At 46.8% G+C, this 24569-nt stretch overlaps 1 protein-coding gene across 2 annotated transcripts in view; it reads right to left on the bottom strand.

Moving 5' to 3' along the window:
• The window catches only part of CTNNBL1 (catenin beta like 1), a 48334-nt gene that overhangs the window by 5471 nt on the left and 18294 nt on the right, over positions 1-24569 (bottom strand). For both annotated transcript variants that reach the window (XM_017822764.1, XM_017822765.1), the window contains exons 8-14: positions 22290-22362; positions 21960-22018; positions 21138-21286; positions 16323-16504; positions 7987-8084; positions 6850-6930; positions 583-720 (exon numbers count right to left, since the gene is read on the bottom strand). In XM_017822764.1, coding sequence (XP_017678253.1) covers positions 583-720; positions 6850-6930; positions 7987-8084; positions 16323-16504; positions 21138-21286; positions 21960-22018; positions 22290-22362 — 780 coding nt within the window. The remainder of the gene's footprint in view (positions 1-582; positions 721-6849; positions 6931-7986; positions 8085-16322; positions 16505-21137; positions 21287-21959; positions 22019-22289; positions 22363-24569) is intronic.

Genomic DNA, 24569 nt, shown 5'->3' with positions numbered 1-24569 from the left:
CACAGCCACACAGCACTTCCATGCACAGCCCCACTTTTTCCCACTTTGAGGGATGAGCAGAGACCTGAGCACCACAAAACCCAACTCAGCCTTGCTAGTCCTCAGTCCCAGAGCACCTACTTGGGAACACCCAGGAAGGCACATGGCACAGGTACAAGTAGCCACAGACTGTATTCACAAACCCCTGTGTATTCACACCAGGAAAGATGCAGCATTTTGCACAGATCAAGAAAAGTCACCTGCTGTAGCTGTGCCTTTTGAGACCTCCTGAGAGCAGGTCCCCTTCCACTGCTCCCTCAGCAGTGGCATCAACAGGGCCTTTCCATTTCAAACCCTGACCTTGCTCTCACAGACTGTATGAACTGAGTGACAACAATCAGCTTCTGTCCTCTCTAATGCCCTCCTAGCTGCTGCAACTTAATGGAGGTGTACGGACATAAATGCAATAAGCAGGAGATTTCCTCCCATAAAGGGAATTCGAGAGACGATTATTCAACCTGGCAGCATTTCCAAGGATTTAGAGCCTTGTTTGCATCATGGATGGAAACACAGACGATCTGCCAACCTGGTACACAGCTTTACCTGGGGAATGTTGGCATTGCAGATCTCTGCCATGATGTAGCAGATGAGCTGCAGCACAAAGAGCCCGGCATCCAGGCGACGGAGATAGAATTCGTCTTCCATGTCGTCGTCTATGATCTCTCCCCGACGCACCATGTCCTGCAAAGCCACAAAAGGAAAGGTGTGAGGATTGTCTCCGAGCACTTCCCACTAGCAGTGGTAAAACGTTGGTGAAATTTGTGGTTTCTCCCAAAGCATTACCAGCCATATAGTTCTCGCCAAATAAGTACTTTTAATAGTTCATTTAAATTCAGGAAACATTTCATTCAGTTTTGAAGAAGGTTTTGCCTTTGCTGGTTGTGAAGTGTGTCCATCTGCAAGTTAAAATTTTAATTTAAACATACAAATTACATTTCTACATCAAGCGGCAAGAGAGTGTGACTATGGAACAAACGCACATATCCGTGATTTACAAGTTCTTTGTCAGAATGGAACAAAACCTGCTCTTTTACTGGCCATCTGAGGGTGCTGTTCAGCAGTGCAGAACATGACTCCAGCAGACTCACAGACTTATCAGGCTTTCAGCTTCATTATGAACTGATGGATGAGAAAACACTATGAAAATCCCCCACAAGGACAGCTTTTCCATGCCCAGCCAGGCTCTTCCGGCTGTGTTTGTGAGGGATGCTGCCAGGGCAGACCCGGGCCAGGGTTTGTTAGCCAAAGAGTGATGACTCCTCATGGGAATGCCAACTCATTGTCCATCCTTCCTCTGCCCATAAGGATTTCACCAGCGAGACCTGCCCAGAGGGAGGGCAGAGGAAGAATGCGAGAGGCGATTTGATTCCTCCATTGCATTCCATCCCTCGTGTCCAGACAGAGCATCTTCTTCAAAACACCATCAAGAGCTGCCCAGCAGTGACCTCAGAGCAGTCTCCCCCGAGTTGGGCTGGCCATGGCCATGGCATGAGCCCACCCTCCATCCTCACGGGGACCGACAGGCCCGAACAACCGCGTCACGTGTGACCTTCTGCATTTTTGGGGTTTGTTTTCTGGTTTCGTTCTCAAACAAAGGGAAGCAGCTTGCCGGGCCCCGCGAGCTCGCTGCAGCTCTGTGATTTATTCCACAGCCGTCTGGCAGGTGGGCACACACCGGCGGAGCAATATTTCCTCATTAGAGCCATCACCTGCGGGCGCTCCGTACCCGCAACGCTCCGCAGGACGCGCTTCCTCGGGCGCACGTGCTCCAGGCACACACACACACACACACACATATATGCAAGGTCACCAGCACCAAAGCTGGCTGAGCCTGCCAAATTTTGCTGTTTTGTCAAGCCAAGCCCTTGAATCTTATGGTAAGTTGAGAGATTTAGGCACAAGAAGGAAATGAACCCTGTGCACCTCTCCCTGGAGGGGTACAGTGGATGCTCCATGGACTGAAACCTGACAGAGTGACTTAGAAGGACAGCTGATTCCCACTGCCTCCAGGAAAGCTCAGGTAATGAAATACTTCTCCTTTCCTCCTAGAAATCTAGTTTCAGTGAAAGAACAAGTTAAGTTTAAAAGCAAATTCCCCGTTACTTGTGCCATGAAGTCAACTGCTTTGGCTACACTCACATGAGATGCTTTAGCATCAGATCCTGTACACTCCAGCACATGCACATCTGTCATTTACTCCAGGTTCTCAAAATCATGGGCACAGGCATGACTGGGCAAAGCCTGCATGCAAGCTCTTGCCAGTAAATAGAAAAATCCAATTTTGTGCAGCGAATGACTTCCCTCACCCTACTTCCATGCCAAATGGCAGGAATCTGATAAAATCTGGTTTCTAAAGCTAAACAATGATGAGTCTGGCTGGTGAGAGAGTGGAATACTGACTGAATTAACAAAAAACTCCATTCAAGAAAGACAAGGCACTCACTCCTGAACCACCACTCACCCTCTGCACTGCACACAGGCTCATTGGCTGCTCTGTTCAATAGTGCTAAATTCTTGAGCAGAAAAACATCCACAGGCCAGGACTCTGAATCTCCAGAGCAGGAAACAAAGGCTGGGTCTGCTCTGTATTCTGATCTGAGCACAGGGATCACAGGAGCTGGATCCAGGCAGCTGCAGTCTTGATTACACAGCGGCGGCAGCTCTAACAGCCCCTCTCAGCAGAGAAGATTATTTTGTGCCAGTAAATTAAGCAGATATGAATTAGAAGACAAGTACAGTTTTAAGGTGCCTTTTCACAGTCCTTTTTTTATTTTTTTTTTTTTAAACCACAGCCACCCTTTCAGTGCTAATCTGCCTCCAGTACAGTACCAAACAGCCCCCTTCCCACTTGGTCTCTCTTTCAAAGCTGTCAGTCGCTAACCTCCAAATGAGCGCTCAGGTGCCATTTCTAATCTGCCAGCAATATGTACTGAGATGCCCCTTGCTGATGGGAGAAGACAGCAATAAGATGGGCTTCTGTGAAGCTAAAATGAGCTTCTCTCACACTAATGAGGCAGGACTGACAGGCCTCAAGGTGTCAAGTAGAAACTCCAAACCTAAAGACGTGATGGATCTGGCAGTGCTGGTACCAAAGATCACACCCATCTCTGCTCCACTCAGGTACTGGAGTAGATTCTCTGCATCCTTCCTCACCTATCATCCACCTTCCAGCACACACAGCATAGCTGGGTAAAGCAAAAGAAATGGCACTGATCAAGAACAAACACCTCTGAGATCCTGGTTTTACATCCTCACTGGATGGGACAGCAAGGCCAGTCCAGGCTGTCAGAGACAGGAAGGCTCCTAATGGCTGTGCACAGGACAGGCAAGGGATGCAAGCTCTGCTCAGACCACAGGTTAAAAGTCAAACTCACAGCCATTGCTAAGCCCTGGGTCAAAAAGGATAAGCAGGAGACAGGCATTGACATTTGTACAGGAGAGGAGCGAGCAGAAGCCTTGGGTAAGGGTAACAGGAACTGTCCAGGACCACCCGCTCTCAGCTCACCACTATGACAGCGATGTCTCCAGAAGCCTCTTTCACTCACAGAGGCTGCAGACAACACAGTCCCTTCCACAGGCTGACCACCATGTCCCTTGAAACACGGGATGTCTGGAATGAACCTGGTCAGGCACGGGCTCCACTGCAGCCAGGAGAGCCAACAACATCCAGGTCACACCAAGGTGACCAAGAAGCTCTCAGAACCACAGAAGAAATGATCAGAGCCTTCTGCCATGGGAAAGACTTTGTTCATTTCTGCCTTACAAGCAGAAACACACTTGAATTTCTGCAAATTGAGCCTCCAGCCTGCAAGAGCCAAAAAGCTCATTGTGGCTGCTACAGAGCAGAGCAGAGAGCAAAGCAATGGCTCCTGTTCCAAGTTCAACGTCAGCAGCAAGAAATGGAGCCTGTGTCAGGGCAGTCATCTGAAAACACCCACCAGCCTCTGCAAGAACATTCAAGACTTACTTGGGCTTGCTGGCCACGTGCTGGGAAAGCTTGATAGTGCAAACCCAGCGGTGCCCTGGAACACCAGGGTGTTCCTGTCCCTTGCACACCGAGCCCCTGCCAGGATGCCCTGTCCTGCCCTCATCACAGCTCCAGGCAATCCAGTCTTTCTACACTGAACTGAAAGGACAGGTTGACACAAATCCCTACCTGTTATCCCCACCTGTGGACACCACACTCATGTTAGGAGTTCCACCTCTCCCTTTCAAGGATGGAGTGGCTGAACTGTAGCACAATTAGCATGTAATTTGTAAGTCATTATAGCGCAAAGTGTCTGGTGAGAATATTTTATCCAATAAACCTGCTGAGCATAATTTTCTGTAGAAATATAAAAATATTAAACCATCTCTTGTCGTTTCCTGCTGTCTTTAGAGATCGCCAAGGCTATTGCTGCCACCCATAATTACACCTCATTTTAGAGGGAAGTAAAAGCCACAGGATTTTGCACCATTTCCTACAGAAATAATTAAAGAATATGCGAGGAGAACAAGATATTTTCATTACCTTAAAACTCTAAGAAAAGTGCTAAGACAGGCATCAGGTGTTGGAAATAATGCTCTCATGGACTTTGCTCCTGGGTTTCACATGGCAATTAGGATAATCACCCAGTTATCACCTCTGATCCTTTCTGAACAGATTTTATCAAAGCAAATAAAGGGGTAACACTGAGAAAGGGTTCAGCGACCTCGTTCTGTTTTACAGTCCAGATTAAGGATGAAGTTTGACTACAAGTTTTCCTCCCCAAAACAGCTGGCTTCAGAAATCCCTCCCCTCCCTTCTACCCTCAACTATTCCCCCACCATCACTGCCATGGGCTGAAAAACAGGGCTATAAACCAGATCACTAAAATAAGCCAAGCTAAAAGAAATAAAAAGGAGGAGAACTGCAAGAGCAGGAGCTTCTTATGCCAGCTGCTCTACTAAAGATAAAGCACTCAGTCATTCCTTGTGTAATCAGCTTTTCACTCCTTGTAATGCAAGACTTACACCAGGATACTTTGTCCATCAGACTCGGATCTCACTCTTAATGGTACAGACTGAATCTGTAAAACCTCACCAGGTATCATTTTCCTGTAGGACAGAGAGAAAGGTGAGGATCTGTATACCAGGGTTTTGGGGTACCATGTCCTCTACTGCAAGGGGAAGGTCAAAAGCCCCCAAGTGACAGAGCGCAGTTTCTAAAGCGCTCATTGCATCCACCTCAATGATTCATGTGCCACAACTAGGAACATTAAAGTGCTCCATAAATCCTGTCACAGCCAGACACTGCCAGGATGTGACAGACAGAATGATGGCTTTTGCCTACTCCAGTGTGGGGAAAACACTTGAGCCACTTCAGGTCTCAGGAGACTGTGTCCCACTGACCATCTGAAAATGCTAAAAAATAAAGCAAACAATAATTCCAAGAGTGTTCCAAGCTAGGAATGAACTTCAACAGTGTATTTCATACATGTGCCCAATATATTGCACCCACGTTTCTGCCAAATCCTGTTATTAGTTCTAATAGGAGGTGAAGGATTGAGATCCGTTTATTCCAGATACAGGAGGAAAACCTGAGATTCCTTACTCTTCTCTTGTGCATTAGTAGACACGAATGGGTTAATATTACTCACTAAAGACCTTCTACACAAGCCTCTCCACACTCGAACTCACTCCACACCCCTGCTTTGTGCTGGCTGTTTGCTACAGATGTTAACATTTTCAGGTTGCTCCAGGATATTCCTGGATAAAGGACACATACCCTTGCTCTGCACACAGCATTTTAGTGCTCTGTACAGCCTCACCCAGAAAAATCCATTTTGGTTTTTGAATTTTAACCCCCCCCCTTCACCAATAGCAAAAAGTAAAGAATAAACAATTTCTTGCCCTGTTCTGAGGAGGACAGACAGAGCACGGAGGGAGAGCAGGAGAGGGTCAACGCCGTTTTTCTCCAGGTCACCGCTCACTGGTGATGCCACGTCCTTACGGAGCCTGAGCGCTGGCAGCAAAAGCAGCTCCATTCATCACTCACTCTCGTGCCTCTTTGAGCAGCAGCAGCGCTGCGCTGACCTCTGCAGTGCCTGGAGAAGCAGCCTTGGCAGCGGGCAGGCAGCTGTTTGTCGGGGCCTGGTGGGGGGCTGCTGCCCGTGGCACGCGGAGCGCGCGGAGCGCGGGACGGCAGCTGCAGCCATTGCTCTCCGTCAGCGCTAATCAATCTCACACCCTCCCCGGTGCTGATACAGATAATCTTGTGGGAAGCTGGCCAAGCTCGCTAACAGCTCCACAAGCTGCTTCCTGACTCCAGCCGCTCGTTCTCTTTCAAAAGGTCTGTTCCAGCTTCAGTTCCAAGGAAGCGCCGTACCAAGGCTCGTGTCACTCAAACACTCACTGCTGGTGTGCAGAGAGCACACAGCCCTTGGCTGCACCTCAGCTAACTCATCAACACAGACGCTTTCTTGCTGCTCATCAGAACTCTACAGAACAGGGTAGGACATTATCATGTAATTGTCTCTCTGCATTTCACCTACTCTCCATCTGCCAAACCAAGCAGGACTGCAGCCAGGTAAAAATGGAGGCAAACTGAAGCAGGGAATTGGGCCCTTCTAGTAAAACTCACTCTAAGAGACAGTCAGAAAGCACTTGCTGTAGAGAAGTTCTCAGCCTGTTTTATCTGAGGTTACCTGGAAGCTGGAGAGTGGGGCAACAGGAATTAGGAGGTAACAGCACAGGTATGAGGGCACAGCTGAGAAGAGTGACCTGGCTGAGCCAGGAGTCCTGTACAGAGGTGTTACAGACATGACCTGGCCAAACTTAAGCAATACATACGTGTTTCTCCCCATCAATCTTCTTATCAGCTGCCTGCATTGCATCCAGGTACTTAAAATACAGCTCCATCAGCCTATCAACCTGCAAGGGCAGGAGAGAGAGACATAAGCAAGAAAAAAGAACAATGCAATCATCTTTAATCCTTCATGCAATTTTGTTTTCCTCCTAGCTCCAGGCTTCACAAAGCAACAGAGAACTCTGTCCCTCCCAGGGAGGAACATGTTACAGAAGGAGGGTACAAGTGCTGGTTGGATGAGCACGTTGAGGCTGCAGGCGTTCGGATGTAACCCCATATGGGAACACAGTCCCATCAGCACCAGATAAACGGCAGCAAACAGATGTGTCCCCAGCTCACTCTCTCTGTGCTGAGGCTCTCCAGGCTCCTTGTTTCCCCAGCAGACCTCTCTCTCTGTGCTGGATGTTCCAGCTCTCCTGCTCTCCTATGAACTGTGTCAGGGCAACTGAAATACTATCTAGTAATTTTTAGCAATTGGTAGAACAGGTTATGAAAAACACTTTTAAAACACACTAATGAGGAACACTAAGGAACCAGTATTTTCCCAGTGGCAGAATTTACAAATCCCTTGGGATTCCCAGTCTGCAAAAGCTGCTATTTCTCTTCTGCAATGCTTTGATCTATCCCCCACCATGTAAATATTTTGGAAAGAATTTCTAAGAGCAAACACCACTAAAGTGAGACATTCTAGGAGAGGACTGGGGAATGTTAAATGTGCACCACAGTGATTCCTAAACTCTCTGCAAAAGAGACAAAATGGTACCTTTCCATGGTGTCCTGGTCTCAGAGCCAGCACAGTGTAATACCACATATTGTCCTCCATGGTGAGGCTTCAGTAGAGACACAACTCAGGACTGAGAATCACTACTACCATATGCAAGAGCACCAGAAAACAAGAGTACAGGTGATGTGGAGGACAAGCACTAAAGGCAGGTCCAGTTCTCCAGTTTGTAGATAAAATGTGACTGAGAGAACAAAGGTCTGTGACAGCACAACTCTCTGCAGGCAGGTATGATGATGGCTTTTCATGACTTAGCGAGTGCACACAGGCACCCTGCCCTGAGCGAGTGTCCTGAGCAAGCCTGGCAGCCCAGAGACAGAGACACATATTCAGCACTCACCTTCTCACTGTCATTCTCTGTGAATTTATTCAGTAACCGTGTCCTCTGCTGCCCTCTCAGGTTTCGCAGAAGGGAAGCCAGGATGGAACAGACATGTTCTAGAGATACAAAATGAGAATTGCATGTCAAGATCAGGAACAGGAGCTTATTTTCCTCTGTGTTATGCCATTAAATTTACTACTAGCACTCTGGCACGTAGCTATTGATAAGCAGAACCCTGGTTCCATGGTGAGAGGAGACAGAGCAGTGGTGAGAGCCACAAGCAGTGTTTGCAAGGAGCACAGAGAGCTCCTCACCTGCCTCATCCCCACCTGGCCAGTGAGGTTTCTTCCTCCTCTGCCTCGGGGAGCTGAAAAAGCACCTTACATAGAGCACAAGTTCCACTCTGGTTTCCTCCCCAGGCCACACGCTTTGGGACCCTCCACTACAGCCTAAAGGCACCACATGCTGCCTCCTCCTTTAGGCTTAAAGGAGCCCTGGCCAAAGCACTGTCATCTAAATGGCCCTCAGGTCACCAAAGCAGGAACAGTTACTGAAACAGGAGAGCTGGAGAAAGGAATACCTGTGCCAGTGTGCGGCTCCTGCAGAGACTGAACCGGTACGAGCTAAAGGAAAAATCCTCAAACCAACCACTTTCATTTACAGAAAATCCCATCAACGAGTATAAATGGGCCACAACAAACCAGAAATGACCAAATGAACATGTTTACAGTCTTCTCAATTGCACTTGGGGGTCATATTTTACAGCACAAACCTGGAGCCAAATGAGAAGTCAGTGCTGCAACGCCTGTATCAACACCCAACCACAGCACCACGCTCAGAGGTGCCTGAGCCACGTGCCTCGAGCCCAAGCACAATGGTGCAAAGCAAAGGAGCTGGGGCCCAGTTTCCCTCCCTTTCCAAATCATTTGGCACTCCTTCGTGCCTGCAGGTCTGCACTAAACACAAACCCAGTGGTTTAGATACCCCAGCTTCTCCAAGATGTCCTCACTATTATCTTGCTGATTAAGACTGATGAAAATTAATGGTCATAAACGCCTCCTTGCTCACAGTGGTGGAGAGTGAAGGAGCTTCAAGATTTGTTATTTTCAGAGAGGGAAACGCAGCGTGCAGAGGAGAGGGATCACCATCTCACTGCTGTCACCATTTTAACATGCACTTCCCCGGTGCTGCCCAGCCCAGAGCCACGAGCAGCCTCGATCGATCCCTCCAGCACACAAAGAACAAGTGACACCACCGTGTTTGCCAGGAGCTCCTTCTCCCACTGCCTGGGCCCTGGAAGGCGAAGGCACACAGGCTGCCTGTCCAGGGTGTCTGTGCTCCCTGCTGCACGGATTATCTGCATCCTGCACAAGGGCAGCAAGAGGAGAGGCTGCACAGGCGCACGCACCCCCACCCCATTTCATTAGCTACTTATAAATGGAGCTTCCTTTTCGAAACAGATTTCTGCCTGAGGTGGTGTCAATTTTTCATGTTCCAAGGAGATTGGGAGCGCTGCCGGCAGGAGGAGCAGGCAGATAACAGGTTTATCGGGTGGCCGCACCGTGTGGCTGCTCCGTCATTCCGACAGGCTCACGGGGGTGAAGGATGGCCCCGGGGGTGTCGGTGCACGCTCTCGCTGCACAGAAACTGTTATTCCGCAAAAAAGCAACACCGAATTAAGTGCTGACATTAAAAAGTATTGTAAAAGCCTCCAAGTCCTTGCAAGATCCTGTTTTCTTAAGGTGAAAGAAATACAACAAAATGAAGATTCCCCCTCCATTCCCCCCCATATATCCCAACATATGCTGTGCTGGTTTAGGAAGAATCCAGCCTTCTGTATTTCACACTTTTTTTTCCCCCAACCTTCTTTTTTTGGAAGTGTTGACACAGCATTTTAGTAGCAATATTCTCACCAATGATCTATCTTCATTGCTTTTTTCCAATATTCTCTTACTAGGAAATGTATTTTAGCCATCATTTTGCTTTCGCAGTCATATGCAGATATTTATCCATTTCATCAATAAAATCTTTAAAACTACTGACAAGTCTAAAGGAGCTGACACAGGAGTTTTGAGAACAAGGTTATTCTTTCAACATATCACTGCAGAAAATCCAGGAAATATTTAGTTGCCTGGTCAAAACATTCAAAGAAATATTTTACAGAAATATTTCTGAACTATCTAAACCTTTTTTTTTGGATCAGTTTCCTGAAAAAAACCCCAAAACACTAGTGTGTTTCATGCTGCCCTCCCCAAAATCAGGGTTATGCCATAACACAAGTCCTGGCCCAATAAACACCCCAATACCCACATGTAAGGACATCAGCCAAAATCAGGGAGAACGCTGATGGGACGAGTGCTGAACCCATGATTTGATGGGTTAAAGTCTTTGTTAAAGTGTTTGCACAAGCCACTGGAAGCAAGAGGCACCAACCTGGGGGCACAGGTTCCCATGGAAGGGGTGTCTCTTTCTTCCCATGGACTGCCCCATCTCACACATGCAACATTTTAAAAGCTGCAATCACAGTTATCTGCTCAGGGTCGGATCTCCTTTGGGGAACGATGAGTAGCTGGTGCTGTTGAGTCCCTGAGTGAAGAACCTGCAGCTGCCCTGCTTTGATCTCGGTGCAGACAGAGGCCGTGGGCTGTGCATCGCCCTGGGGCGAAGCCTTGGGCACCCTGCCTGCTACGGAATGTTCTGGGAACTTCTCCATAGCATGTAGCACTCAGCCAAAGTCCACAACACCTGCACAAAATGCATCACTTTCAGGGAGGGCACAGACAAGGCCAGAGGCAGAAGTTCCTGCCGAGCCCCATTTCAAAGGATGACTAAACGTGATTCCTTTGAGAAGCAAACACCAAACTGAGCCGTGCTCAGCACCCCAAAGGTGCCTTCACAGACATAACAGGTACCAGCTGGCACCTACTATGCATCAGGAACAACTTTTTTCATACAAAAATCCCCCAATCCCATAAATTCATGGATATGGGAAGACAGATTGCATTGCTGCTGCCCCATGGCCAGCTCACCTGCAGGCCCTGCCACTCCCCACGATCCCAACACTGCAGGGCACCACGCCAGCCACATCCCTGGCTCTGGGAGGTCACATCACACATGCTCCCCAGATGCACGAGGGTCCTGCTTAGCCCAGGATCACCTCAAGTTCTTGGGAGCCCTTCCCTCTGCAGACAGGCTCAGAGACTTCAGCATGCAAGCAGTGTTTAAAACACCCTAATTAGATCGATCTTGACTTCAGCTTGGCGTGTTGGAATACAGATTAATCTATTCCATGGCTGGCACTGGCAGCTGCAGCAGCAGGAGGTCCTGTCAAATCAAGCTGTAACATTACACTTCTCTGCCTTTATTATCCCCCCCCTTTTTTTTTTTTACATCTCATTATAATGGACATCTGCCTAGCAGGGGAGGAAGCTCAACAGTGATGAAGAGGAGGCAAGAGTCATTCTGCAGGAAGGGGATGCCAGGCAGCTCCGGGTGCCAGGGACAGCAGCCCTTTGGAGGCCGAGCAGGATGATCTGGCAAACCCAGCACATCTAAGAGCCTTCTGTCTTGTAAAGAACTTAAGATAAATTGTAGTTTCTCATTAGGAGCAGGAAAATACCAGAAAAAATACCAGGAAATAAGCAAGCCAGCTATTTGAGAGACCTCTATCCCTCCTATGCACACAACTCTGTCTTCATGGCTGTTTGCTGGGAAACCTGGATGAAGCCCCTGGATCGGTTCATGGCAGAATTACAGGTGGAATCAGGATGTGCCATTCCAACAGTGTAGCATCTGATAACCTTACCTGTTTTCACATGAACTAATAATCTGCATTTTAAAAGAGAAACCCACTCAAGTATCACCATATTTTGCCAAGAAAAATCCTACCTTAAAACACTGACAATAGCAAGAAACACCAATTTTACTGATGGGTGAAGTGGGGCCTGGAAGGGTTGGAAAAGCTCCATACAGAACAGCCCTGGTGAGCTGGATCCAGCCATCATGCTGAACTTAAAACAAAATTCCTTCTATTGACTGAGAAAGTTTATTTTTGTGATGTTCTTGCAACAGAGCACGCTCACTTTAATTGAGATAAATTTACCTCTGTTCTCGGCATCATGGCTCACTCAAATCACAGGTTCCTGTCGGAGGGTGATGGTGAAATAACAAATTGGCATAATAAAGTTCTGTTTAAACAGACTAATGCCTTCCCTGGGTGCTCACTCCTGAAGACCACCAAATGAAAAACACTTCCTGCTGGCTGGCAGAGGGTGCTCAGTTAATACCGATACCTCTTTCACCGGGCCACATTTCTGCTGCTGCCTTTTCACTTCCCCATGCCCAGGGAACCTGGTTTTGCAGCAGAGATCCATTCCAAGGGCTCTACTGCCTTTTGCGTATGTCACAAAGGAGTAAGAGAGTATTTACTAAGAAGTGGGGTTTGTTGTTGTTTTTAAAGGAAGGGTATGGCTGAGGATCTCCAAAAGAGGTTTTGTTATTGATAGAGGGCAAACAGGCAAAACACCCCAGCAATAGGAATTCTCCTTTGGAAATTGGCTGAACTAATTCTCAGGTTATCAAATTAAGCATTCCTAAGTAAAACTGACATCTAAGACAAGAGAAAGCATTTAAATGAAGACGAATTGGACAAACATCCTTTTATAGTTCATTAGACTCTCCAAGTGAGCAAAACTCGGCTGCAAATAACCATCCTGAGAAAGAGCAGGAGGATATACAGCCTGTCGAGCCAGCTATGATTGCTTCACTACAGACTCTCTAATTCAGGAGGAATTTGTGTTTTCTCCATTTTTAGCTCACTGAGACTGTTCAAGAATTTCAAGTCAGCATCCAACGCTGTGACTCGACTGTGTGCCAAGAGCTGTTGCACCGTCATGGACAGGGACAACACACTGACCCTCAGCTCTGCAACAGGAGGGTTTGGGGAACAGCTAATGCTGTTCAACCACCTCACAAAACAAATCCAGGACACAGCACCTCCCACACCACCTGGATGGTTCTCTTTGTGGCTGGACAACCCAAATGGGCACTCACACGAGTACTGTGACCCCACAGACACAGAAAAACTCTAAGCCATTTCCGTCCTCAACTGCAAAATATTTCTGTTTTGAGTTGCTTCACTGCCTCAGAAAAAGGGAAATTGCTTCGAATGAGATTTTTCTCCCAAACCTAATATCCTAATATAATGATCTGTACAAACGCAGGCAAAATTCAAGTGTAGATAATGTGTACTCAGTTAGACACCACAGGCCCAATCTTCAGGCTCAGATCATCCATAAAGATGGTTAAGAAATTTTCCCTTTCTTTTTTCCTAATTACATAGTGTACATAAAGCATAAATACGTGCAGCTTGGATTTAAATTGTTCACAGGCTCCCTAGAGTAAAATAATTTTTAAACACTGACAGTGTTTAAAATGTAGCTAACCAGCACTGACACCTTTAAGCTAGTGTTTAAAAAGGGAGAAATACATTACAGAGAAGTTACTTTTATCAAATTTAATTTGGATTATAAATTTCTGTAATAAATAAAAGCTCAGCAAGTCACACTGAGATTTTTTTTTTCACCAGGGTATTTATTATTTTGTCACATTCAGAACACTGCCTTAGAGACAATAAAACAAACATGGTTTTATAGACTATCTCTTATGTAAATAGCAACACTGCTACAAAATAAAGACAAGGGGATATTTTCCTACAACCATCAGATACACACAGAGGATTTGGTGCTCTAGAGATGGAGCATTGGATGCCCTGTGGGAGGTGAAGCACTTGGAGCCACAGTGGGTGCCAGTACCCCCAGCCTGGCAGCACTTTGCCCCCTGTGGACAAAGGGATGGTGGGACAGGCAGGGACTCAGTGGACAAACCCTTTGGCAGAGCTGTTTGGTACCTCACCAGTGCTGGAGCATTTTAGCAGGACTCCCCTTTAAGCAGCTGTAATTAGGCCCCAGGGCACAGAGTCCACTGAGGATTCTGCAGCACAGCCCAGGGTGTCCATCCTGACACTGTCCCAGCAGCAACACAGCAAGGGCAAGGACAGCACAGCTCCTCAGAGCTGCTTTTAACAAATACTGATGCCCCTGCTGCAAAGCCATTCCAGTGAATCCTTCAGAGGAATATCTTCCTCCATTTGGCATACACGTGAGTGGTCTCCTAACAGAAGATTGTTCTAATTAATTTTTTTTTAAAAAACAGATTGTACACAGGATAAAGTTTTTATGAGAAAAGATGACAAGAGCAGACTGAACACCAGTGTTCTTTCTGATCAATAAACAAAGAGAGAAGCAAAAAGCAGAGTGTTCCTAGGACCAGCACAGCACAGAGGGCACTGGCTCCACCATGCCAGACCTGCACCATTTCCCTTGAAGCCAGAGGCACCCAGAAGACTGTGCTGTGCTCCTGCCCAGGAGCAATTACTGCAGGGTTGGGGCAAACACTCAGCAAAGTCAAAGCACACACTGTGCTGCTGACACCCATGTCAGGACAACGGCATGACGGGCTCCAGGGAATGCTGTTAAACATCTCTATTAACTCCTGTTGTTAGGAATTCAGTAACTCACCTGCCCAGTGATGCAAAACAAAGAAAATTGGACTTACTACCACAGCCTTTTAGGGAGAGTTTATTTTAATAGACCTGATTTCTGGACTCATCTTAATATTCTCCATTTCTTCTGCATGTTAATGAGACGGAGGTGTGATACAAAGCCTGTTTGCATGGATCACTCCATTTTCCTGAGGGCAGATTGGCTTTTCACCCTACCACAGAAATAGTGAGGAATGGACCCTGTCAGGGCTTTCCAGACTAATCCTCACAGTAGCCAGGACTGCACACAGGTATCATCTGCAGTCTCCAGAAGAAGCAGATGAGACAGAGATTAGCTCACTTTCCCAAATTGAAAAATTAAGTCAATGCCACGAGCCACACACCCAGATCTCAGCACCTCCTATTCTAGCTGGAGCGTTCTCTCAGTAAGAAGAATTAAAAACCACCTCACTTCCATACTGCAAATGAAAATTTCAAAACATCCCCTAAATCCATCTAAGTGCAACTGCGTATTTTATTACATAAACCTGCAATTTTATTACATAACCTAGAGAAACCAAACCTATCTCTGCAATTCCATTACATAAACCCCAGACCACACGACACCATTTCCTCCTCACCATTACCTACCCAAGACAAGCAACACAGGGCAGATAAACTGTTCAGAACTGGCAGCAGGGGTGTGAGTTGCTCTGGGGCTGGTGCTGGGAGACAGGTGAGCCCCTGCTCTACAATGGTGTTGGGAAAGCAGCCACTGCCACTCATGTGCACAGCCCATGGCACTGCTCATTCCTTATCCTCAGGAGGGAGGACAAGCAGATGCCCAGGGAGCTGCCTCCAGCTCAGCAGCTCTGACAGGGAAAGGAGCTGCTCAGTCCTGGCTGGCACCTCAGCCAGTGCACAGAGAGCTCTGTGGGGACGGGATCTCCCTCCTGAGCCTGGGAGAACACCTGAGGCCCAACTGGCCATGAGGACAGCATCAAAGCAAGGGATTTGGGTTTAGAGCTTCAATTTTGTTGCTATTTCCTTCCATTTTCCCTTGGTTTGCTGCAGGAGTTCAGGATGGATACTAGGCAAGCCTGAGACCCACTCACACCTCTTCAGCCTTTGACAATATTCACCCCCTATGGACCTGAGCTGAGCAATGAACTGGCATAAAACCTCAAGCATCACTGGCAGTATTTAAAGTTTCTTCCAAGATACAGTCAGTGACCAACAAAATGGGAAAGGCAAGGTTAGCAGGAGCAGGAGGGACTGACCCCATACTCAGCTCAGCGTGAGGTCCCACAGTAACTGCAGTAATACTCCACAGCAGATCTCTGTTAAAACAGTTTTCCAGGGGAGAGAGGAAAAAAAATATAAAAAGAAAAAAAAAAAAGCAACTTCAAAAGCAATGCAGTTTATTTCTGCAATGCCTGATGTTCATCCAGTCACACTTGAGTGCTCAGAGCCATGAAAACACTGCTTTTGAGGTGACATTTGTAGTTGCCTCATTACTCTTTTCAAAAGAGTTTTGCATCAGAGTGAGAGCTTCAAACAACAGACCCTACAGGAGTAAAATAACTTATTAACAGCACGCGAAATGGAATTGCCAGGAGCTGCTGATACCAAAGCAAGCAGGACAAGTGTGCCCTCAACAGCCAGCTGTGACAGGGAGCAGCAGGATGAACACCCAGACCCAAAGGCTGCAGGAGGTGCTGCACCTCTCCCTCCTCACTGCAGGTACTTTTCAGACACCGGCCATTCATTCACCCCCTCCACGGCAATAAGGAGGATCTGGAAACACACTTACCTTCATGTTCTTTTTCAGTTGTTCCAACTTTCTTTATCTTTTTGGGTGATTTCATGAAGAGAGGGAAGATGGTTCTCAGCCCAAGGATGTCCACAAACTTGTGACAGTTGTCTGTGCCCTCTGGTCCAATCATGGCGTGGTCCAGCACCTTCAGGGCACTGCTGCGGGAAATCTTCTTCTCCCTGTGAAAAGAAAGGGGCAAGTTAAACTGTACAGGGCCATGCTACTTTAAAGAGACAAGGGAAAGAAACACAACAAGGTAAGGATGAAGAGTCTGAGCACCAGTTCTAAGGAAGATTTTTCTTCTAGAATCCAAAACATTATATCGACAAATACTCTTTTCAAAACTGCGGCTGAGAATATTGTCTTGGTTATTTCCTTTTTAATGTATTTTATTTATTTTCTATTTTATTTTTATTCCATTTTATGTATTTTACTATTATGATTTTATTTTCTTATTTCTTGGCTACCAAAGAAGCTATTTCTTAGAAACACTGGCATGAAACAGCAGGGAAGGCTGGGTTGGGTACACAAGGCAAATACTGTCACACCAAAAAAAAAATAAAAAAATCAGGATTTAGATCTAGCAATAGTTTGATTTAATAAAGGAGTAAGTTTGGTAAGCACAGCTGGGTCAACTATAATGAAAAATCAGAAATCACGTGTGGAAAGACACAGACAGACTCTGGGCTGTTCTGTTTTAATGCCTGTTCAGAATGCTGATGGTGGTAATTCAAACCAATAACACAGAGATGGTCTGAAAATTATCTCCAGGTGCCCTGTACCTCTCAAACCAAAATACAGGGATTTATAATTCATCCAGGGGAAAATTTAAAATATCTTGTAAAATGGGAACTGAAAAACCAGTCGCTAATACAGCCCATAAAACCACCAGGCCAGGGAACGTCAGCAGGAGCTAACATGAGCTGGAGAACAAGAGCTGCCAAAGGCCAGCCCAGAGGACATTCCCTCCAGGACAGGACAGTACCAAGCCCCTCCACTTTCCACTCCAAGCACAAGCCAATCTCCTCCAATTCTGCCCGTCTGCAGACTGAGCCACACGGTGCCCACCAGCAGGGGCTCCTCAAAGCCCCCAGAGCGCTGTGGAAAACAACTTCCCTGCAGAGACTGAACTTAATGAACCCCTAACAACATGCAACCAAAAAAACCCCATATATGAACACTCCAGCCTAAAAGAAAGTGGTGTTGCCCAGTGCAGCCACAGGGGCACAATGTGGTGCCGGAGGGCACCACAAGGAGCTGGGGTCTGAGTCCCCCCCAAAAACGAAGGGCTGTGCAGGAGGGTGGTTCAATACCCCCATCTGCCTGCCACTGAGAGCTAAAAATAAAGTACTCCTTAGGCCAGATGACACCAGAAATGTTTTCAGGGGAAATAATTGCATATTGATCAGCATTTAGGAAGGCTGTGCAGGGCTGAGCTCTGGAATATTCATTGGGTTTAAGTTCAGGCTTTTAGAGATCAATAGCTGCTTGACTGGACTGTCTGGAGTTGATTTTATTTGAAATATTTATTCTGCTGGAGGGCAAGCAGTTTATCTTAGTCTCATCTGTGCTTATCGAGGGAACTTTTAGCTGAACACTAATTTACAGACAAGCATATGTGAGGATCACCAAATGGGGAGGGATCTCAGTCTTCATGGGAACTCTGAATTACAGCTTTATTCAGTAACCATTGTTTTCCTCCTTTTAACACCTTTAGATCCAAGAGAACTCCTTTGGTACATCTATTATTTCAAAAAGAAGAGGTGCTGCCATTATTTGGACTTTCCACATTAGCAGAACACAGCCTCTCACTTTCCAAAATAGTAGCTAAACCAGAATACTTGATTTCCTGGGAAAGTGCTGCACAAAATGGTTCCGTTTAATTAACCAGAAGATTTAGTAAAGAGTTTCCACGGGGTCATTAGAAACAGCAGGACAAGAAAACATAAAACGATTTTAATAATCATAAAAAATATACCCTGAAATAGCTACAGTCAAGCTTCAGGGAGCTGCATGGACTTGACTGTTTTCACCTTGTTTTTCTGAACAGGAGTGAAAGTTTTACTGAGGGTCAAGAAAAGCCTTGGAATAGCTGCAGGACACATCGTGCTGCCCAAGTGACACAAGTCCCCGTGAGCTCCCTGGGTTGCCTTTGTCCCTGTGCAAACACATGCTCCTCAGTTAATAGTTGGAAAAGCCACACATCATTTTCATGGAGAATCTCCCTGACACGTCCCCCGGGAGCGGCGCGGCTGCGTCTCCTCAAACCCGGCACAGTTCTACAGCCAAAGCAATGAGCTGCCAGTCAGCATGCACCAGGAGCTGACAGGACAAGCATGTTTTCCTCTCTTTTGGCTTTGGAAGGTACACTGCAGTTGGGTTACCAAGGCAAGGCCGAGGGACTGAGCACTAAAAAGTGCTTTCTGACCTAAAAAGAAAATTTCATTTAACTCTATGGGATATTTCTAAACTTTTCACTGGCAGCTACCACCTTGGGAAACTATCTTATTTTTGATAAAGATGCTACATAAAATAGATGAGCCTCCCTTGATGCAGACATGTAAATCAAATAATTATATCTACCTGCACTCTCATCCTTCTTCTAAACTCCCTACTGCAGTTCTGCTGCCGCCGGTTCTGTCCCTCTCAACCTGCTCTTCTCCCAAACCTTCTGCTCACCTCCCGTGTACCTGCTCAGTGAAGCCCCATTCCTCAGGGCCAACTGCAATTCCCAGACCACAGCACGAGTCCAGGACCCAGCTGGCCATGGACATGCACATAAGGCACATCAGCCCCACCAGGCTCATTTTCAGGCACTACCACTTCCCCCCCATAAACCAGGAGAAGTTCACATAACACAACATCACCTTTCGCTGTTGGCCACGCATTTTAAGGCTCAGCACAGCAGAAATCATCCTGTTCTCATGACTATCTCTAGGAATATCAGGAGCACACTGAACACTTATCCAAAAGCTGCTGCACCTCTCTGCAGGTCTGCGGGCATGACCATCAATAAACGGAACGACTTGGCTGGACGGACTGGGCAGCACCAGACACAGAAGGCTGTGTTCCCTACGACAGTAATGGAGATGCAAGCCTGATATCTTTATTCTCACACAGCTTATCTATCTCACATCATGTCAATACACTTTCAACTTTGCCTATTTGTCCTTTCATCTGCACAGACTGTGGTACAGTGATTAACCACCTCCGAAGTAAAACCAAAACATAACAGATCTCTGCCCCTGGCCTTCAGAGGACACTGACAGGAGAGAAAAATACTCTGCCTTGCTTGTGGGCGAGGTGGTCAATCACAACTGAACGGCACACCTGTTCTCTGCTGTTTATCATGAAGGTATCAAGAAGATACAGATGTTCGATACACCCGGTGCAGCTCCAGATCACAACTATCCAGGCTCACTCCCTGTTTACAACATCAGACTGTGGTCACCTAAGCCACCCTGTCCAAGAAAAACTGAGCACTTGTGAGAGCTTCTAAGCATTAGAATTATATTAGAAGAGTTTAAAAAAAGTAAAATAATCAGCTGTCAGCATAGCCCATGCCTGTAGACACTAATGACAGAAGCTTCTAGAACACGTTCTATGAAATGTTATTTTTTTCCCCACTGTCACTTTACCAACCCGATGCAAATTGTAGGGTGGGTTTGGGTCCTAAGCATGCACAGCTTGAGGTCCTGGAAACTCTGTCCATCAGACAGAGCTGCTGCTGCAAATCAGTCACGCTCTGCCCCTCTCAAGCCATTTGCAACTACTGCAGGGGGCAAAATGCAGCCAGGGAGAAATTTTCCTGTTGTCATAATTTCCCAGCTGGGATCTCAGTACAGAGAGTGGTAAACACTAGAGTCCAAAAATGGGGAAAAAGCTGTTAAAAATCCAAACACTCAGTCCCACCCACATGGCATAAGAACTCCAAGTAATTAGTTCTGCAAGGCTGGCTTAGCAGCTTAGGACTCCAGGCAGAGGAAGGCCTCCCTCCCATTCTTAGTTTTGGAGCTTTTCCTTAATTAGCCTCAAGAAAACCCAGTGTTCCTATTTGAATAATCCATGTTGGGTTATTTATTCAGTTCCCTGCTGCCGCATATTCCCCAGCCCTGCGCTGCGGGAACTCAGCATTCCTGGCTGGTGTTTGCCAACCCGCCAGCACGCAGCCTGGCACTCCAGGCACAGCCAGACAGAGCCCACTGTGCCCTCCTGCAGGTCTGGGGAGCCAGACAGCCCAGCAGACACAACTTGGTGCCAGGCTAGCAAGTAAAATTGAAGAGGGAGTAGAGAAGCCCCAGAGATTCGGGGTGTGACAAACCATGGCACAAGAAATGCAAACTTATTCCCCACTCACTATAGCAATTCCTGTATCAGCATCCGCAAAAATCCAGCAGCTCAGAGCCTATACAACACAGTGGAGCCTGAACTGGGGAACAAAAGGAAAAATGTTTTCCCTAGAGACATCCAAAGGTTCTCTCCTGCCCTCTTAGGGGTCTTTTAAATCCTTAGAGGATTAGTGGCCTGACCTACAGCATTCTCTGTGGTAGACATCCAGATGAAAGGTGTGCACTGCTACTTTCCAGCAGCCACTGTGGCACCCCCAGTTCTTAGGAAACAAAGCTAAAGACAAAAAGTGGAGATTCCATGTCTGAGAAGGTCTAGTTTACTTGCTGGGGGGGGGGGGGGAAAAGAGAAGATAGACAAATATTCTAACACAGAAATTTTACAAACAGAAAACCACAAATATCTAACCAGAACGTGTGTTGGTACATCAAAAGCAGGAAGAAAATCACAACATTATTAGGGTACCTGAGCATCAGGTTCATCAGCTGCAGACCTTCACCCTTCAGGAAGCGATCACGGTTGGAGCTGAGCATTAGGCAGGAGCACAGGGAGTCAAACAGGTTCTCCATCATTTCCTGTTCCTCTGCTGTACTTGGGTTGTGTCGTTTGAACACCTGCATGACAAAGAAAGCAAAGTTACCCCCAAATGTTGGGCTGCGCTGTTGCAGAACACACAATGTTTGCACTACAAGCCTGGCAGGTGTCAGCCAGCAATCACACAGGTCGTGGCTGCATCCCCTCTGTAACTCTGCTGCCTTTTGCTGCCCTGACTGTGCACCCACAAACCTGCAGTAGCCTGGTGGAGGATTTAAAGGACTCTACACGGGGCCTCCAAGGGGAAGAGCAAATTCACACGCAAGTATGTGGATAAGTTCATTACCAGAGAACTCCTGGGCACAACTCACACCTGAGGGTGCTGCAGGCAGCACTGCCTGAAGAAATACAGGTGAGCTATGGACACGTATCTTCAGCTCGCTCAAACAGGGGCACAGGGCAACCCCATGCTTGGAGTGAGGAATGCTGGAGATGGCCAAATTCCAACTCTGCCTATCTCCAACTTGCCATGAAACCATAACACAAAAATTTAACTTCTGTGTACCTCAATGTTAACATCTTTCAAACAGGGATTAACTGCACTGACCGTGGATGATACACTGCGTGGAAGGTGTTCAGGGACTGTGCCACACTACATATGCCAGGACAGCACTGCACCCTGGATCCCTTCCATCCTTCCCACCCAGCCCACCAGTCTCCCTGTGGCAGAGAGGGTGTGTGGGAATTACTCACAGATAACTGCTGAAGCAGCACATCGATCCCATCAAGCTCCCCAAGCAATTCTCTGTTGTCTAGACGAAGGTGGGGGGAAGGGGGAAAAGAGAGAGAAAAATGAAGCTAACTGTCAGATTTTACAGCCATCTAACACTGATACATCAGCAAACAAAATCAATACGGCTTGACAGAGCACAAAAGCTGCAGAAAAAGAGAGGGTGGAGGCGAGGGAGCACATAGGGGAGAAAGAGCCAGAAGAGGAGAGCTGGAGGCAGAAAAGGGCTGCTGTGATCTGGGAGAAGCCTGGATCCTGCCCTCACAGACAGCAAAACCGCAGGCATGGCTCACCATCATTATTCTGGAGCAGAATTGCCAGCACCTCACTGCAGTACAGCTTGTTGGCGTCAAAAGGCATCTTAGCCTGTGGAGGAAGGAACAAGAGACCCATCAGGGCAGAGCTCTCCTTGTCTCACTGATTTGAAGAACACATTAATCAAATCACCGAACATATGAGCAACACTTAAAGCAAAACACAACAGCAGTAACTCTGCATTTTGCCTCAGTGACAAAAGAGTAATAATTCTCTCTGATTCAAGGGTGATGGGGGGCAGGTGTGAGCTCGTGTACACGTGTAGAAACTCCACTGTGACCCTTCCTGCTTCCCTACAGCAGTAGGTTTGGCCAACTTGGCTCAAAACCACTGAGAACAGTCTGCAGTTGTTTGTAACACATGATATATTTTCCACAATGTTACATGGGTGCATGAGGCTCATCCCCGTTCTGAAAGTCTGCACCTGTCAGCAAAACCGGAATTTCAGAACATACATCACAGTAACACTAAACAGAAACTGCCAGGGTTTCGTTCGAGGATCAGTGTCGCAGTCAGAACATGAGATGGGTTTCGCCTGCACAGTCACATAACTTCCCTTTCAGACATTCCCTCCATACTCAAATATGCTAAAAAAAAAAATCATAATGAAATCAAAATGCTGAATTTGAACAAAAAAGAAAAAAAATCCCTGAAGTGGGTTCTGAACTGGATCCCATGTTTTTGCATGCTGCCAAAGCTGTTTCATCTACAGAAACAGACTGAACATTAACCGATGGGATAATAACCCAAACTTGTTTACTGAGGGGATTCATAAAATAAAACGAGTTAAAAAATCATCAGTTAACAGCTATTTCTATTCCACTGTTCAGGAGGGGGAAAAGCAGAAACACTAGGCTTAAAACATTTAATTTGTCACCCATTTTTTTCCCCAAACACACAACTCCCTGCAGCACGATGGACAGTCCTGCCTGTGCAGGACTGCAGGGACAATCATCCCACCCTGCTGCCACAGAACAGGGCACAGTGCACAAGACACAGAAACATGGAAAGCAGGAAGACTCCAAATGCCACAAAGTACTGACTTTTAATAAAGCTTTTCATTCTAAATTACTCCAAACTGCTCTGCAGAGGACAGTATTTACAGCAACCAGGTGGCACCTCCAAGCAGCCCGTGGAGGAGAGGGGAAGGTGCTCAGTGCTGTACAGCTCTGCCAGTTTCTGTCATGGAGTGACCAACTGCTGCCCTACAAGTGCTGGGAAACAACATTCTGATCTCCCAAGTCTGCATCCAACATCACCAAATCCCACTTGTGTTTGGAGAAGCGAGCTATGAGCTCTCCACCTGAGCTTTCCGAGGCACCTCTGACTGTCACAATACAATTATGTGACCTGAAATGTTGTCAGAAAACAGCAATTCATGCTCTGTGCTGTGTGCCAGATGTCCTCACTGCCATCCAGACAGAACCCCGATCTTAAAAATCATCCCACAGACATTCCACAATGCTCTGCCCAGCTGCCAAGATCCTGGGTTAATCCCAATCACATCTGTCAGGGCAAGAGATCCGAGACCAAGCACTGCCAAGAGCAAAGTGCCTGGAGAGGGGTTCATTAGCTCCCCACAACAGCATGCAGGCAAGAGAAAGCCCTGCCTGATCCCACATCCCAAACCCAGGGATAACACAGCCAGGGCAAAGGACAGACACACCCTGCACAAGCTTGGAATGCTCTTGAGCGTTCATGTTCTGTGGCACCAAGCCGGGGAATCCTAGTTGGGATTATTTTGCTTGCCCAAGTTTCTCAGTCTTTCAGCTGTCAGAGTAATTCCAAGGCAGGCAGCAGTACCTATCTGCCTGGACTAAAATTAACTACAATTTTTTTTTTTTTAAAAGGAAAAGAACATAATTACATTGCTACCTGTAGTGCAAAATTACAGGTTACTTCTGCTAACAAGGATGTGAGGTGCACAGAAGGGTACCTGCACTTACACAGCTGATGGAGCATTTCTGGGATTCAGAGGCTTTCTAGTCATGCAGACATTTAAGCATGGAAGTGCTAATGCCTTACTGACAGAGTTAGGGAACAGCCACAATCTGTTTGTTAAATTTCCCTCACTAGCTCTGTGAGAGAGCCAAACTATCTATTCCTTTCCTACAGCATTTCCCAGGGAGTGTTTAGGCATCTTTTCACACAGGACAGAGTTAAATTGTGTAACTCATTGCTACAGGATGCAGAGTATGAAAAGTAGGTTTTAATTCAAAAGGCAATTAGACGAGTTCAAAGCAGAAGCTGCCCCCAGC

The sequence above is a fragment of the Lepidothrix coronata genome, unplaced genomic scaffold (assembly GCF_001604755.1).
Source record: "Lepidothrix coronata isolate B3197 unplaced genomic scaffold, Lepidothrix_coronata-1.0 Scaffold99, whole genome shotgun sequence".
NCBI classification, from domain to species: domain Eukaryota; kingdom Metazoa; phylum Chordata; class Aves; order Passeriformes; family Pipridae; genus Lepidothrix; species Lepidothrix coronata.
The sequence above is the reverse complement of the archived record's forward strand: the minus strand, read 5'-3'. Positions and strand labels throughout refer to the sequence as shown.